General features: G+C 36.4%; 1 protein-coding gene across 1 annotated transcript; it reads right to left on the bottom strand.

Moving 5' to 3' along the window:
* Window positions 1-1,030: 1,030 nt before the first annotated feature.
* LOC114480253 (CTD nuclear envelope phosphatase 1A) lies at window positions 1,031-14,201 on the bottom strand. Its single transcript, XM_028474219.1, has 8 exons — window positions 13,527-14,201; window positions 6,433-6,499; window positions 5,182-5,300; window positions 5,025-5,096; window positions 4,819-4,935; window positions 3,854-3,965; window positions 2,909-2,993; window positions 1,031-1,358 (listed from the first exon to the last, which is right to left on the bottom strand). Exons 1-8 carry the CDS (start codon window positions 13,629-13,631, stop codon window positions 1,298-1,300), a joined length of 738 nt encoding a protein of 245 aa, XP_028330020.1. The 5' UTR covers window positions 13,632-14,201; the 3' UTR covers window positions 1,031-1,297.
* Between the last annotated feature and the right edge of the window lie 2,168 nt (window positions 14,202-16,369).

Genomic DNA, 16,369 nt, shown 5'->3' with positions numbered 1-16,369 from the left:
TTCTTCTGAAGTCCAAGGTTTTTGTCACAAAACACTTGTAAATTACTAAAAAAAAGGTCACAAAATGAAGAATATTGGAAGTTTGAAGGCAGCACCTTTTAAACTGTATATAAGTTATACGTGGATTTCAAAACGGGGGCACATTAGCATTAAAATTACACTTTTTATGACTAATCTGCAGCCCACTTGAGCTCAACCTGCACTGTATTTGGCCCTTGAGCAAACATTAGGTTCACATTGCTGGACTACACCACTTGTGCATGTGGTAATCAAAATGAGATAATGAGATAAACAAACGGTTGATACTGACAAGTGTTTTATTAATAACACATACCTGGAAACAGAGCCAACAAGAAGCCGCTGTGAGCCTTTGACGAGAGACTGACATTGTTCAGAAGGCATTAAAAGATGAAGGTTCTCATAGTGGAACCCATACTATGAAGGGTAAAAAAAAAACTGATTACAAATCCAACTGCAGCTTAAAAATAAGACAGGGGGGGCGGTAAATTAAGTGCAATTTCTTTTAGATGGAAACATCAAATAATGGCGGGAGTAAAATGCCATGTCAGCAGATACAAAGTCTCTCTACACTATAGTGACAATCAGATATGGAAAAGGCGGCACTGCAGTCCTAATATTGATTCACGCCATTTTGTTTTTCTTTACTTTTTGCGTCGTCTTTACCCTTCTCATGGGACTCAGTAGTAAAAAAAAAGTGACAGTCCAAAATAGTTCCTGTAAGTGTTTATGTTGCAAGCAGATGAACATCAGACAGGTGACGTGAACCGATCCAAACAGGAACCAATAAACCATGTGGACTTTGAGGCTGCTCTACGTGGTTTCTATTTATTTTTTTCGTCAAAATATTGTGTTGTTGTGGTTTCGTCAATCTCTCACCTTCCCTAATCTTCAAAAAACTTTAAAAAGGACTAGAGAACTCAGCAAGCATACTCTGACTCATCAACACAAGGTGGCCTCAGAATGTGCACAGTCAGTATCAGGAGCGATAAGGCAGAGAGGCTCCTTGTTGTTTTGGAAAAAATACAAATACAGAATCAAGAAGGAGAAAGAAAAAAAAAAAAAGAGCTAGCTTTCCCCCCTCCCTCCAATAGTTTTGGGCTCTGGTGATCTCGTTACTGTCCATCCCATGTGAGGCCATCGCTCCAACCCTCGTCTCCTCAGGATGAGTCCGAGAGGCTGGTGGGGGGATGTGGCCTGTGTAGAGGAAGGAGGGCAGGATGGAAGCCATAGAGGATAGAAGCTGCTCACTGAGCCCCGTCTCTCTGATGGTAGCCAATCACCAGAGGCGGTGTTGGTGGAGGTTTCGACTTAAGACGGAACGAACATCAGCAGTAAACCTACGAGGACAGACAAACGTAAAGCACATGAAGTTCAAGTTTATACGTTACAGTTTCCTTTATGTCTATTGCATTAAAATGCTAATCCTACAAGACATCCAACTTGTAATGAAAACGTACGCATTAGATGGCAGTGCCTATTAATTGTTTAAAGCTGCTGGAGGTTACATGTTTTGATCGTAAAGACATAATGAATTGAAGATCAAAATGTAAAAGATTGAAATTGTTGCTCGAAAGTTTGTCTTTATCTCCATTGTAAACACTCTCTCATTGACATTATGAGAAAAGTTTGGTACATTGCATTATGGGATGTGGAGTACCATAGACAGAAGTATCAAGGTGTTTTTTGTGCATTTCCTACGGTGACTTCACCAGCCAAGTCTGACATCAAAATGAGTATGTAATGCGTTCACATTAGATATAGTACGAACAGACTGAGTATGTGAGAAATACCAGGATACTATAATAACTATATGGGGACATGCACGGTGGGCACACTAGTCATACTCAACTGCCCCATGATGCATTGCGAGCGGAACGTAAAATGGTCCTGGGACCTGCTTCAAGCTAAAAATCAAACATCTCCTTCTCAAAATAAAAGCATCTCTTCTTGTCTTCCATTATTTTTTCAATGCTTTTATAAATAGGGCTCTTGTTTTGAAGTTAACCGGAAGTTTTGTCAGTGACACAATGGCGGGTCTTCGAAAAATGAGCACATGCTGATATTTTACTTGGTCACTTTCTCACTTAAAATGTTTTCAAAGGTGGAGAATCAATGGAGATATTTATCCTCAGTGTGCTTCAGGTTTTTGTCGCTGTCGGTTTGAAATGCATCTTGGGAAACTTGGAAATATACTTCAGTGGGAATGGTCATCATCCTAATCCTACTTATAGTATGTAGTAGACAGTATGTATTCATTGAGGCTCAGGTGGTAGTGGGTCGTCTTCTGATCGAGAGGTTGGGGGTTCGATCCCAGTACCTGACTATGTGTCGCAGTGTCCTTGGGCAAGACACTGAACCCTAAGTTGCTCCCAGTGGTCGACTAGCGCCTCACACACCAGTCCTGTCCCACTGGTGTGTGAATGTGAGAGTGATTGGGTGAATGAGCTGATATGTAAAGCACTTTGAGACTGCTTCAGTGTGGTGATAAAGCGCTATATAAATCAAGTCCATTTACCATTTGTAGTGTATAGTACAGAGTGTGCCATTTGGAACATCATTTTTGTTTTAATTTGTTCCCAGTATTTCCTGTGATATCACCTCACTCCACGGAATTTGGACTTGGATGTTTCTGATTAAACCCCGAAATAAACATCTATCATTGTGTTTGATTTGGCAGAGTTTTTTGGGGGTAAACACAAAAAAATACAGAAAAAATGAAGTAAAAACACTTCATCTACAAGACTCCACATCCCACAATGCAATGCACAAAACGTTTCCAACAATGTCGAAGGGCTATTCAACCCTTTACACATCGACATATCACTTCTTTAGTCAGTTTTCTGCTCTCTAAATAATATAAAAAGGCTTTACATTGATGTCGTCCTACCTCAGTGCATCCAGCATAGGCAGCAAGTTAAGAAGTGCTGTGTCACTAGGGTCGCTAAACCAGGACTTGATGGGTATTGCATTGTCTGGAGGGAAGGAAAAATCCAGTCAGTCAGAGTTGATGGAAAAGACACAGTTATAATTTTATGCTAGAGGACAACTTCCTATTGAACACACTGGTAAAGACCTACTGTAAGAATATAGACTCTGTAGAATGAATTGCTTCTTTATACATACTGTATGTTTCCTTTGTGCCTCATCACAAGATCTAGGTCAAGAACACAAGCGGCTACATACATAAAATGTAAAAAGTCTATACTTCTGATCAGCACTGGAACACATAATTATTGCTTTTTCAGCCACAAAATATAAGAATGTATTGATCCATTTAATATTTATAGCTCAACCCTTCTAGTGAATTAGATTTATTTACTGGGTCATTTGGCCAAACCACATGTTCACTTTTAAGTTGGTACGATGACGGTGAATAATATTGGCGACACATTCTGCATTGTTCAGGCTCTGGAGACTCAAAATAAAAACTGAAAATGTTTCAGATGCAAATAATCCAGTTGTAGATATCTCAAATTCACCAGTTTAATGTTTGCAGTTTTTTTTTCCACTTATCTTTCAATTTCCCACAAACAATTTCCCAAAATTCCTCTAAATTACACAAAAATTGGAAACAAAATCAAAAAAATTTTTTAAAGTCAATTTAACCCAATATTGAAAACTAGGGCTGATAAGTTTTCCCCTCCACCTAAAATCTGTGGCCCACTTGAGATCAAACTGGTACGTATTTGGCCCCTGAACTAAAATGAGTTTGACACCCCTGGTCTAAGGAATCCAGAATATTTACAAAATACTAAAAAAAAAAATGGGAGTATTAAAAATATTCAAAGTGCAACTATCCTGTGGACCTTTTTTAAATAAAAACAAACCTTACCTGGATGACTACGATAAGCACCGGGTGAGTTGTCCAGGATTACAATACTGGACAGATCATCATGTACCACCAACAGATCTTTAATATAACTGCCTAGATCCAATGTACAGTGCTAGAGAGAAGAACAAAGGATCAACATCACTGGGAAAACATGCATAAAACATTTCACAGTCAAAGTGCATAATGAGTTTAAATAGGGTGACCATATGTCCAGATTTACTTGCACATGTCCTCTTTTAACATCTTGTCCCGACTTTACGAACTCATCAAAATGTCTGAGTTTCCCAGGGAGCCTGAACGCATCTCAGGGAACACGTAAATTTAAATGACGGTAACCACTAATATTTGCTCGATCTGATAAATTCCAGCTGTTTCTGAGAGCTAATGAGTTGCTCTTTACTGTCAGTATCGTGTCATTACAGTAAATTTACTCAAATGTGACAGAATCATTAAAGATGACGCTTTGTTTTGACAAAATCGTCAGACATGAGAGAAAGAAGAGAGACTAATGTCCAAAATGAATTGAAATAGTGGTGGATGTTATTAGAAAATATCAGCACGAAGACCGTCCTGAATGATAAAACCTCCATGGAGGTTCAGAGAGGGCTTTGAAAATGAAGGAGCCACTGGGAGAAACTTAGCCTACAGGAAGTTAAGGTACATTTTTCATCATCTGGTCTAGACCTCGTCACTTCACCACCTCCCCGTCTCCAGTCAGCAAGGTATAGATTAGATTGTTATAAAAATACATAAAAAAGGTGATTGACTTCAGTTGTTTTTTTTTAGGTCTTTCTTATAAAGAAATAAATTGTTAAACCTTATGAATTAAGGTAATTTGAGTATGCCGAGGTCAGGCCAAGTGTCCTCTTTTTTGGAAATCAAAATATGGTCACCTGATTTTAAAGCAGTTGTTGGAATGAAGAGGAAACTTGTGGTGAGGTGTGTCATGCTGGCTGAACACAAACCTGTCTGTAGTATCTGCGTTTTAGGATGTTCCTGTTATTGTCCAGCTTGTCTGCCACTGCTGAGCCATAGATCTCCATACTGGCTGTGAAAACTACCAGCTCATACCATTGGCTCACCTGTGCACAAAAGGTGAGAAAGCACCAATCAAAAACAAACACCTTTTCAGGACGTTTGAGTAAACACAGACGGTCCCTGGAAAACTCACCACTTCTAAAAAGAAGTCAACGTGTGGCCTTTTATGTACGAAGAATCTAACTGGGTGCTTATCAATGACCACCTGAGCAGAGAAATAGAGACGTCAGGGATTCAGTCAGAAACTGTTCCTATGTTGACAGGGAATGATAATATGAGTCTGGACGCACTTTTAGTATGAAGTCTGGCGGTGTGCCAGGCCGTACTGTGGGCCTCAGGACTCCGTCATGGTGAGAATGGATCAGCGTCTCGTCCAAGTCCAGAACCAGAATCTTCCTCTTTACTCCGTCTGTGTTTCAGAAACAGCAGCAATACGTGTGTCACTTTACAAAGAAACATCAATACAACTGAAAACATTTGCTGATGAATGTTTAACCTTTTACATCCTCAGAATAAAGTTAAAGATACTTTAATTTAATTTTAAATTAAACATTTTTTTTTTGATAAATGTCTTTAGGGAATGTTCAAACATTTTTGTTACTAAAAATCACATACAGAACAGGAAAATGTATTTTTGTAAAGAAATAAGTAGTAATACTAGAAGACAGATCAGCACTATATATCTTTTTATCATTTAAACCAGTGTTTTTCGACCAGTCGTGACCTCATGTGGGGTCGCCTGGAATCAAAATGGGGTCACCTGAAATGTGGAGTAATTAATCCAAAAATGTACCGATTAAAATAAATTAATAAATTAAAAAGAGGTCACATACTTTATTCAATTAGAGAAGACTTGTTACTCTACAAGGGGATCAATCCAAAAATTGCATGAAGTCTGGCAACCTTTTTTGACTTATTTGAAAAATGTGATATAATTGGTGTGATATAATTGTATTGTATTGATTATCATTGATTTTTTGTTTTTGGTGTGTGTGTGTGTCTGTCTTGTGAACTATAATTCTTCAGTTATTTGGCCTTTGGTCTTAGGGTGAGATGGGGAGGAGAAAAAGTCTTTTTTAATTAATTTAAAAATTTAAAAAAAGACCATGTTTAAAAATTATCTTTTTTTTTTTTTTTTTAATTATTTTTCAAATAAAAACACTACACAATTTCAAACTACTGTATTATATACTTTGTATTTGTAACGCAGTATAACAAACATAATAACTAACTTTTGAGAAAGAGTTAATGGGGTATAAAAATGAGGTCCCGACTTGAAAAAGGTTGGAAACCACTGATTTAAACAGCGACCCACAGGAAAAACATCCATAAAAAACACGTTTTTGAATTGACAGTTTTGAGATTCCTCATTTGCATGGACATAACGGGTGTGTGAGTGTATGTGTTTGTGTGTATTTGTTGATGCACTTTATGCAACACAATCCCTCTCTTTTGTACAAACTGGTCCAACTCCTTCTTACACCTCCATGTTGACATTATGCTATGAAAGCTCTGCTACTTTGACAGAAGTGTGTACTCACTGAGTCTGTTTCTGGAGATGGGCGACAGGGGCAAAGTGTCATACCGCACCGTTTGATACTGGATTATCTGTGGGAGAAAAAGGCAAAACAATATTGAAGCAAAATAAAGGCGTTGAAAGCACTACTAAACAATTGGACTCATAGTGAGTCTGTATAGATTTAACACATTAAATGTGAAAATCTCTGCCTTATAGTTGACACTTATTGTGACTTTATATGAAAACATAAGGATGTTTGTATTACCTAAACACTGTCTTTCTTCATTTTACCATGTGAATAAACCTAACTATACTACAACATATATGACTGGGTGATGCAAAGCGTGTACAGTACCTAAATAAATTCTGATTAACAGGGATTTATGGGAAGTAATGGAAATAAATGGTGAATTTACCCATGTGAAAGGGATATTACACATAGTTGGGAGAATTTATTTTAAGCATCATCTTGACTTAAAAAAAAAACATATTTTATGCCAGTATGCTTAATGATAGGAAGAGGACAAAACATGAAAGGGTTTTGTCCATGACTTGTAGTTGTTTTAAGAGGAAGATTGCGTCATTTTATGTCATTTTCAAATTAAAATAGGTGAGGCATGAGTAATATTTCACTTAACATTGATTGCTTTTTTTGTGAAATAATTGATTGTTCAATCAAATATATTAACAAAGACTTATTTGTATTTGTTATTGATCATTGTAGCGGTTTTTACCACTGAGATTTTCAGTTATAAAGATATTTAGTTCAAAACCACATTTTTAAAGATCATATTACTTTCTGCAAGTCTTAAAAAAACAAGATGCTTACAAGACTTGTAATTGATATGTTGAATTGCTTGCTTGTTTATTAGTGTTATTTTGCATGGATGCTAATATTTGTTTGGATATGGTCTAGTTATTTAAAATTACTCCTAATTACCAGTTAATTCAAATAAACATACATTTTTTTTTTCTATTTTTGAATATTCCCAATATTAATTGACAAAAATTGACCCAGGAGTGGTTTTGAGATTTCTCATTTGCATGGAAATAAAGGTTTTGAGTTGAAATCACATTTTTAAGATTATAAATTCTTAAAAACAAGATGGTTACACGATTTGAACAAATCTGTTGAAAGGTTACGTTTATTAGTATTATTAATTTTTTTGCATGGATGCTAATATTTGTTTTGACTTTTGATATAGTAGAGTTATTTATAATTACTAGTTAATACCAATAAATAATTCCCATGACAAATTTCTATTTTATAAATGTTCCCATAGTTCCAGATCTTAAGTCCCTTTGGAATTACATCCTTTGTAAACCTAGACAGGACAAAAGATGGATAAAGAAGTTAAGAGATCTTTAAGAGAAAGGACCAATCCTCTCCAACGTTCTCTGAATCGATCGCAGCCCAATAATGAGAGGGACCGTCATTGTGCTACTCTATGTCCAGTAGCTCTGCACTCCACCCTGACATGGCTATTTTTACTCCCCCAGCTGTCAGTGGGCGTCACAGGAGGAGCACAGGGTGTACACGGAGAGGAGAGACTAGCAGGGTGACATTGACAGACAACGGGGTGGCCCTGGCCGGGGGGCCTCCCCTCTGTCTGTCTGGGGGGGAACCTTTCAGTGTCACCAGCACTAGTCAGTGGGCTTTTTAAACTTCCCAACGTGTCTGTCTGATGCTCTCACTAACAAACATGGCCGACTGTTTAAAAAAAACACTATTAAAGTGACTAAGAAAAGTAAACAAACTTAACCTTAACTTGCGATTGTTAGTTTCTTTTTTGACTTGTGTATAATGGTTTTAATAACTGTAAAGTAGACACTTTAGAGTTTTTGAAAAGCACATATAAATAAAATGTATTATACTTATTATTATTATTAACAACTGACAATAATTGGTGTCAATTACCAGGACTTGATTTTACTCACAATCTGACAAAAGCTAAACAACCTTTCTATGACATTTAACAATTTACCGTTTATAAAATCTAAAATATATATATATATATATATATATATAGATATATATATTTCTACTAACTGCTGAAGATATTTCAATGCAGCTAGCAGCATTTAAATATATAAAAAATATAATTATTCCATTGTCTGTTTGTAGAAAAAATGCACGTTAAACTCTGCATTGTTTTCCAAAAGAGAAAGCCTTGTAGAGCCATTGTGTAATAGTGTCATCTGTAGAATAGGTTAAAAGTTAACTTGTCATGTGCTGATTATTACACAGTAGAGCACAGTGTGTTCGTGATGACCTAATATTTCAAAATACAATGAAACTGTTACTGATTTAGAATCTTAGATGTGATCAGAAGTTCTGAACACTGGTTAAGGAAAAAGAAGAACTAGAACTTTCTATCTTACACTTCATTTATTGCCTACACCTCAAACTCACCACTAAAATAACATGAATACATTTAAAATATTGGTAAAGCGACATCTATTAATATGAGGACAAATCTAGGATGCAACAACTGTGTAAACTTGTATGTGTATGTATATTGTAGATGTTAGATATATAAATATGTGATAAGTTATAGGACGTAAGGTAATATATCTGTGTTGTATGCATATGTATATGAAAGAAGCACATTGTTGTATGTGGTATATACTGTGATAAGACATTAAGCTATAAAATATTATATATATATATATATATATATATATACACACACAGTGCATCAGAATTTCACTTTTGCCATATTTTGTTGTGTTACAGCCTTATTCCTCAAACATATTTCCATAGTTTTTCACAAATTTACAAAACTATAAATAAATACAAAACAAAAATTTTTACAAAGGTGAAGCGCTGTGAAATTGAATACTTTCCAGATGCACTGTATATGATATGAGATGTTGTATATAGAAAAATGTATGTATGAAAAAAGTGTAAATTAAGGACAGACGTTACCATTTGAGATAAGATGAAGTTTAAAGGACACAATGTTTTGTTTTGCTTTGTTTTTTTAAAAATACTTTAAAATGTTTTGTTTGTTTTAGTTGTTTTGAGTTTTCTGATAAAGAAATCAGATAACTACATATTCTATAACATTACAAATAAAAAAAAAATAAACTTCTCACTTAGCATCGCAGCATAGTGCGAATAAAAACTTGAACATGCCAGTGGCACAAATATAGCCTACTCAAAGGGCAAACAAATGTAAAGAGGGGGCTGGCTCACATCGGAACTCGAAAAAGTCCAACAAAAACTGTGGTGGGAAAAAAAAACTTAAATTAAATAAAAATATAAACAAATTTGCAAAATAAAAATCGTTTTTATCTACAAATTCGATTAATCAATTAAATCGATTTTTTGCCCAGCCCTACCAGGAAGAATAGCGACAGCTCTACTGCATCTAATGGGGATCTTTAATAAACTAAACACTGCATCAGAGTCACTCAAATTATAAACAACTGAGCTTGTCTGTGTCAGGGAAAGAGGGAAAAACAGATGGAGAAAGAGAGAGAGAGAACAGTAGCTCTCTATGCAGACATAAAGACATAATCCTTCTCACTTTAGCTCTGAAATAAACTCAGCTACTTTCAGGAGCTGGAACAATAACGCTGCAACCAGCAGGACCATGACAAACGCACACAAAGGCCCTCCTCCAAGATTTGTTTTTCTGATACGGTGCTCAAGTCCACTCATATTACAACAGCCCACGTGCCTACGAGCAAATAGACGACACCTGTGTGTGCCTTCCTACAGGTTACAGACGACGCGCTTCTGACTCCTTAAATGTATACAGACGTGTGGAAGTCATTGACGGTGACCTGCATTACTACTTTAGCTTTAATGTGGCTGAATAAACAGCTGTTTAGGTATCTGTGCAGTCTTATAATTACAGAGAATAACTACTTATTTACACAGGAAATTAAGATGTGAAAATCTGCTCTGCAGGTTCAATAATTGTTTTCTCTGCATTGTATTGGATAATGTTAGCTTTGGAACTATTAGGAAAAAAAAAAAAAAAAAAAAAAATTAGAACATTTCTATGAAATTGTTGAAAGTGAAACAAAAACGAATACATTTATGATACTGTAAGAAAATGATTATCCAACATCCACCAACTCCTATCAACACAGATTTAAAATGAACTTTAGCCTTGTGTTTCAAGATAAAATGAATGAATCCCCATACAACCGGTAACTAGTTTCTACAAGAAGGTGAGTGTCTTTCATTGATAAGTTTGCAGGTTCTCCCTCGCTAAGTGCTAGCCAAGCACTCTGGTTAGTTATCACAGTCCAACAACAAGCATGTTGGGTAAAGCAGCATTTTTTAACCTGCTCATAGGACTGTAAACCACTAAAAAACTAAATACATTTTCAAAATAATGCATGAAGACAAATAAAAACACTAATACGTGTGTTTGGTTTTTTTTTTAACTTAGAGTACTAACACACTGCAGTATTGAATATTGCTAAATTTCACAAAATAATCCTTAAATGTGATGCTGTCCTGATTATTTATGGGAAGACGCTAGCTGCTGTGACCAGTTAGCCCACAAAAGAGTCCCATCTCTCTTTAAATGTCCTTTCATTCAATAAACTAAATCAAGAATCTTTGTCAGAAATATAGCCTTGAGTTACACCTAATACCATGGCTTAAAAAAACAAAACAAAAAAAAAAACAGAAGAACATTTGACCTGATTGTACTACTGTACCAAGGGGTCTAAGAGGTTCTGTTTACTCTCTTCAAGGGAGAAAAGGGAGTTTTTACTCCCCACTGCTGTGTTCATGTGGAATTTTTTTATTATTATTTTTTTTTAGAATTTTACACTTTTGATAAGTGGTACAAGATTATTATTATTGTTGTAATTGGTGCTATAAAAATAAAGTTGAATTGAAATTGAAAGAAATTTTACTGCTTCAGCAAGACATTTAAGACAATTTCATGCACAAACATTTTGGAAAAAGTTCCTCTTTAGATTTAGTGATTTTAAAGACTAAATATTATTATATAACAAAACATAAGCCACATAAGGTAAACAAAAATATATATATGAAACTTTCAACAATGTAGTAGCCAGGGGTGAAAGTAACGGATTACAAGTACTCACGTTACTGTAATCTTGTTGCTACTTGTACTTTTTTGAGTATATTTCTAAATCAGTAATTTTACTTGTACTTAAGCATGATTTAAACAAAAATAAATAATTTTTTTTTAAAAGTTCTACACCCTACTACTGCGTAAATTATTATTTTTTGTGATTATTTTTCTATTTCCGTTTCATGGCACATTGAATATAATCCACACGTTCTTAGTCGTGTCATTTCTGACCAACACTCAGCCACTTTCTTGGGCTCAGTTTGGGGTTTCTACCTATTATGTTGTTAGTACCACATGGTACATTTGGCAATGGAATGGTGCTGTTTTAGAGTTCATAAATGTAGCTATACTTTGAGCCTGAGAATTATTTTTAATTTTGAATTGACATCATTCATTGGTGTTATTTTACTTAAAGAATCATACATTTTGACAAACCTTTTATTTTATACAGATGCCTTTGTGGAAAAATAAATTAAGTTCCAATTGTGCAACATTTGTTCTCTTCCTTTTTAAGTTTTCACACGAGATGTTTACTGTAAGCAAGGTAACCATGGAAATATTTATAACCAAAAATAAACATGGTGTGAAAGTAACTAGAAACTTTTACTTTGAGTACTATTCAATTAAGCTACTTTTTTACTTGAGTATTTTATGTTTGACTTACTTGTACTTGAGTACAATTTTCAATCAAGTAACAGTACTTCTACTTGAGTAGGATATATCAGTACTCTGTTTAGTAGGGGTGTCCCGATCCGATATTAATATCGGATATTGGTCCGATATCAGCCAGAAAACGAATATCGGATTTTATCAGACTGCATCTAAAATATCCGATATATATCATAGGCCGTGGCTAAGGGTACGTTAAACACATCCGTAGACTGCCACTCTATGCCCCTCATTGTCCAGTTTAGGTCACTTGATAGGTGCACCACGTGACTTAAAGTTCTGTCATTTGTATTTTAGCTCATTTATTTTTAGCTACCCCACAAACCATTTTATTTTAGCCCAAACCCTAACGTTATCCCTAACCCTAAAATGTTTATTTTTGTCGGAAATGTATTTTTAAAGGTGGAATTTGCCGTGTGAAATATGTTAAAATGAAAAAGAAAAAAATAATTGTCAAATGTGAGATTCGAACCCACGTTAGCGGTGAGTGCAGCGCCTTACACCACTCGACTAAAATGTATCAATAGTCTTGGGGGCTATTGCTACGTCTAATGTGCCTCCAGACACTTTCTATATTATAATTATTCAATTGTAGAATACTTTAGATATTATGTTGAAGGTTAAAATGTATGTAACCAATTGGTTGATAATAAATGGGTCAGTTTTTCTCATACCCACAGTTGCTGACTATTGTTCTCTGTTTAAAATCTTAGTCCTTCATTTCCGAGCATCACATAGCCAGGCCCCTCAATATATCTCAGACTTGTTGTGCCCCTACACTTCAGGGCGCAGCCTTCGGTGTTCAGGTCAGGGTCTCCTAAAGATCCCAAAAAACGAAATTTAAAACCGGAGGAGACCTGGCGTTCCAGGCTGTGGCCCCCAGACTCTGGAATAACCTGCACCAGTCTCTCAGGGAGATTAACTGTGTGGACTCTTAAGAAACTGTTGAACACCGCTTTTCAGAAAGCTTTTAGTTAACTGCATTTTAAATTTGTATTATCCTTTTATGATGCTGCTGGTATGATGTATATGCACCCATGTTTTATTATGCTACTATGATGTTGCACTTGTGTTAATTTCTCCACTGCTCTGTACAGCACTTTGTGAACTTATCTGCGAAAAGCGCTTTATAAATAAATCACTTACTTGTTTGAGTAACATGACTTGATCAAGACTTTTCTAAGATTCCACACTACAACATAAGTCATAAAAGTATGTATGATTAGTGCTGATATCTTATCGGATCAATTTCGGTAGCGGTCAATACTCAAGGCTGCAATATCGGAATCGTATCTGCAGTGGAAAAAAAAGTTGCATCGGGACATCCCTACTGTTCAGTTGTCATAGTGACAGATCAGGCTAAGCAGAGGACACTCACCGTTCGTAAATGCTTCCTGAGGATGTACATGATGAAGCCCCATATTCTCGACGTTACACCGAGAAAAGTGCGGATGCCAAGTAAACACTGTCGGGTCTTCAGCATGTCGACGGCCGCACGGAGACCCCACAGCCGCTCAAAATCACCTCTCAGCCGGGCAGCACGCTTTGGACCAAAGCTGCCTCGTTATTAACCAGGGAGAGACTCTGCAGTCGCTTTCAACCGCCAAACGAGCAAACGAACCAGGAGGCCAAGCAAAGCGAGCGTCTGAGTCTGTGGCTCTGCACAATTGTGGCTCAATTAGCACAAAATGAGACACCCTCGCATGGTAACAGCGCGAGACAAGCCGCTGTGTGGACGTTAGCACAGAGCTAGCAAGTGTAACAACCGCCGTTAGCTCGTAGCTACCAACCGAGCTACCGCTAGCACGACAGGGTGACCACCTTGAACCTTGGACAAAAAATACCCCCAAAAAGCCGCGGGGTCGCTCGCTGACAAGCACGGTTTCAATGCCACTTAAGTCCGTGTGGGCTCTAAAGATAGACCAGGGTGCAAAAGTTCCCCAAAGTCTGAGCAGTCCCGACTAGAATCAGTTTGTAGTCCAGTGGAAATCCGGAATGGAACTGCGAGCCGCCATCGCCGCCTTACCGTCACTTCCGTAAGCACGTTTGCAGTTGCGCGCAGCACATCCACGTGGAAAAAAACAAACAGACGTGGACGGCTGTTTCTGTCTGTTTATATGGCTAAAATATTAACAAGCTGTAGTCAAATTAGTGGCAGTTTAATTATAAAATATTATATAATAATAGATTTATACGTGTACAAAATAAACGTATTTGGGATTAACGGTGACTCTGCCAAAGTAATGTTTGATTTTTAAAATAAAGAACCACAGGGTTATGGAGGACCAAACCTGCCAAAATTAAAAACAAATAATAAATGATAAAATAAATAAATAAAAATTTATTGTATTTTCTTTTTTATTTATCAATCCATAACATTTTTTTTTAAGTTTTACAATTTTTTATTTAATGATGTATTTATATTTGTATTTTAACCTGTATTTTTCCCACTTATATATATATATATATATATATATATATATATATATATATATATATATATATATATATAATTTTTTTTGTATTTAATTTTCAATTTTTATTTATTTTTTTCCTTTTCATTTATTCTTTTAATTTTAATTTTGGGTAGGGGACACGGCGCTGTAGTGGTTAGCACGCCTGCCTTACAGCAAGAAAGTACTGGGTTCAAGCCCAGTGTGGAGTTTGCATGTTCTCCTGTTTTTTTTCCGGGTATTCCAGCTTCCTCACACAATCTTAAAACATGACCTTTTCCGGGGTGTACACCCTGGCACCAGCAGATCCCTGTGACCCTAAAATGGAGCAAGCACGTTGGAATATGAATGTAAAGTAACAAACATTGTAAACGACTGACACTTTCAAAAGCTAAGGATCTATTTCATTTGTCCCAAGGGTTTAGATCAAGTAAACCATATCTGGGATGGGACATTTGATAGGTCAGGAATGTGAAACTCAAGGCCCGGGGGCCAAATCCGGCCCTTCAAAGCATCAGATTCGGCCCACTGGAGAGAGTGAAAATGACTGAGAAAACACGACTCACTGTGTAAATTACCAAATAATTCAGTTGTAAATTGTTGTTGAAAGAACTCAAAATTTTTCCAAAATCCTGGAATGTTTTCTCAAATTATTCCACAAAATTTGGTCAAATAAAATTAAGTGTCAGATATTGTTGATGCCTTCCACACTTTACTGTCTCTTTGCCATGTGGTGCACAGACTAAATACATGTGGAAGACAGTTACCTTAAAGTACAGGTTCATGAAGCTCATTTAAGTAAATAATAACTCGATTCTTTTATATCTGTGAACTGTGCTCAGTGCTGGTCACCTGTTTGTCTCCAGTAGCTCCAGTACACTTGATAACAACTACTCAAGGTCTTTGCCCTCAATGACCTCAACATGTTGTGATTACTGTTATCACCCTTATTATGTAATATCTGAGAGAACAAATAGGAGATTTGTAGTGGACCCCGAACAAACACATCTGGTGAAATCAATGTGTTATATTTTGTCATCAGATAAAAAAATCACAAGGTGTTTATCATCACATTGTAAGTTTGTAAGTGCAACCGTTCTGTTTAGTTTCTTATTTAGATGTTTGATTGGCTTCTCATAAGGATTTTGTTTTATTTCATCTCAGAAGTTCTATAAGGCAGTGGCTCTCAACCTTGGGTTCAGGATCCCATTTGGGGTCGTGAGACACTGGGAGGATTAAGATTAGATTAAGATTAAATCGGGCTTTCGCCTTTAATTGGCCATGTAATGTTAGTACATTATTGGAATTTGTCTTCTGCACTTAACCCATCCCTGAGGAGCAGTCGGCAGCCATTTTGCGGCGCCTGGGGAGCAGTTCGGGGTTAAGGGACTTGCTCAACATCCCACAGTGACGGCCCCGGTGAGGCTTGAACCGGCAACCCTCCGATTACAAGCCCAGCGTCCTTAACCACTAGGCCAGATGCCTTCGAAAAACTAAGAATATTTTAGCAATTGGAACTCATTTTTGCTGATATTTACCATAATCCATGTTTGCGACATTCCTCCTACTTCTCCATCAAAATTCAACATCTTTTCTACACATTTTTAAACCCTTTCCATCACTTTTCCCACCTAATATCACACGTTGACCCATTATTATCACTTTTAACCTCTTTTCACCATATCTCACGCTTATTTAACCACATTTGCAATTTTTCATGCCCATGATTTGCCAGTTTAAACTAATTGTTCCTACTTTAGGCCAATAT

This window comes from Gouania willdenowi, chromosome 18 (genome assembly GCF_900634775.1).
Source record: "Gouania willdenowi chromosome 18, fGouWil2.1, whole genome shotgun sequence".
Lineage (NCBI taxonomy): Eukaryota > Metazoa > Chordata > Actinopteri > Blenniiformes > Gobiesocidae > Gouania > Gouania willdenowi.
Note: the sequence above shows the minus strand (reverse complement) of the source record. Positions and strands in the feature narration are given on the sequence as shown.

What these genes read in the sequence shown, in the direction of transcription:
- LOC114480253 (XM_028474219.1), bottom strand. Translation starts at nt 13,631, where the DNA reads ATGCTGAAGACCCGACAGTGTTTACTTGGCATCCGCACTTTTCTCGGT. An exon ending in TCAGGAAGCATTTACGAACG is followed by an intron (nt 6,500 to 13,526) that starts GTGAGTGTCCTC and finishes TTTCTCCCACAG; the next exon opens with ATAATCCAGTATCAAACGGT. An exon ending in CATCTCCAGAAACAGACTCA is followed by an intron (nt 5,301 to 6,432) that starts GTGAGTACACAC and finishes TCTGAAACACAG; the next exon opens with ACGGAGTAAAGAGGAAGATT.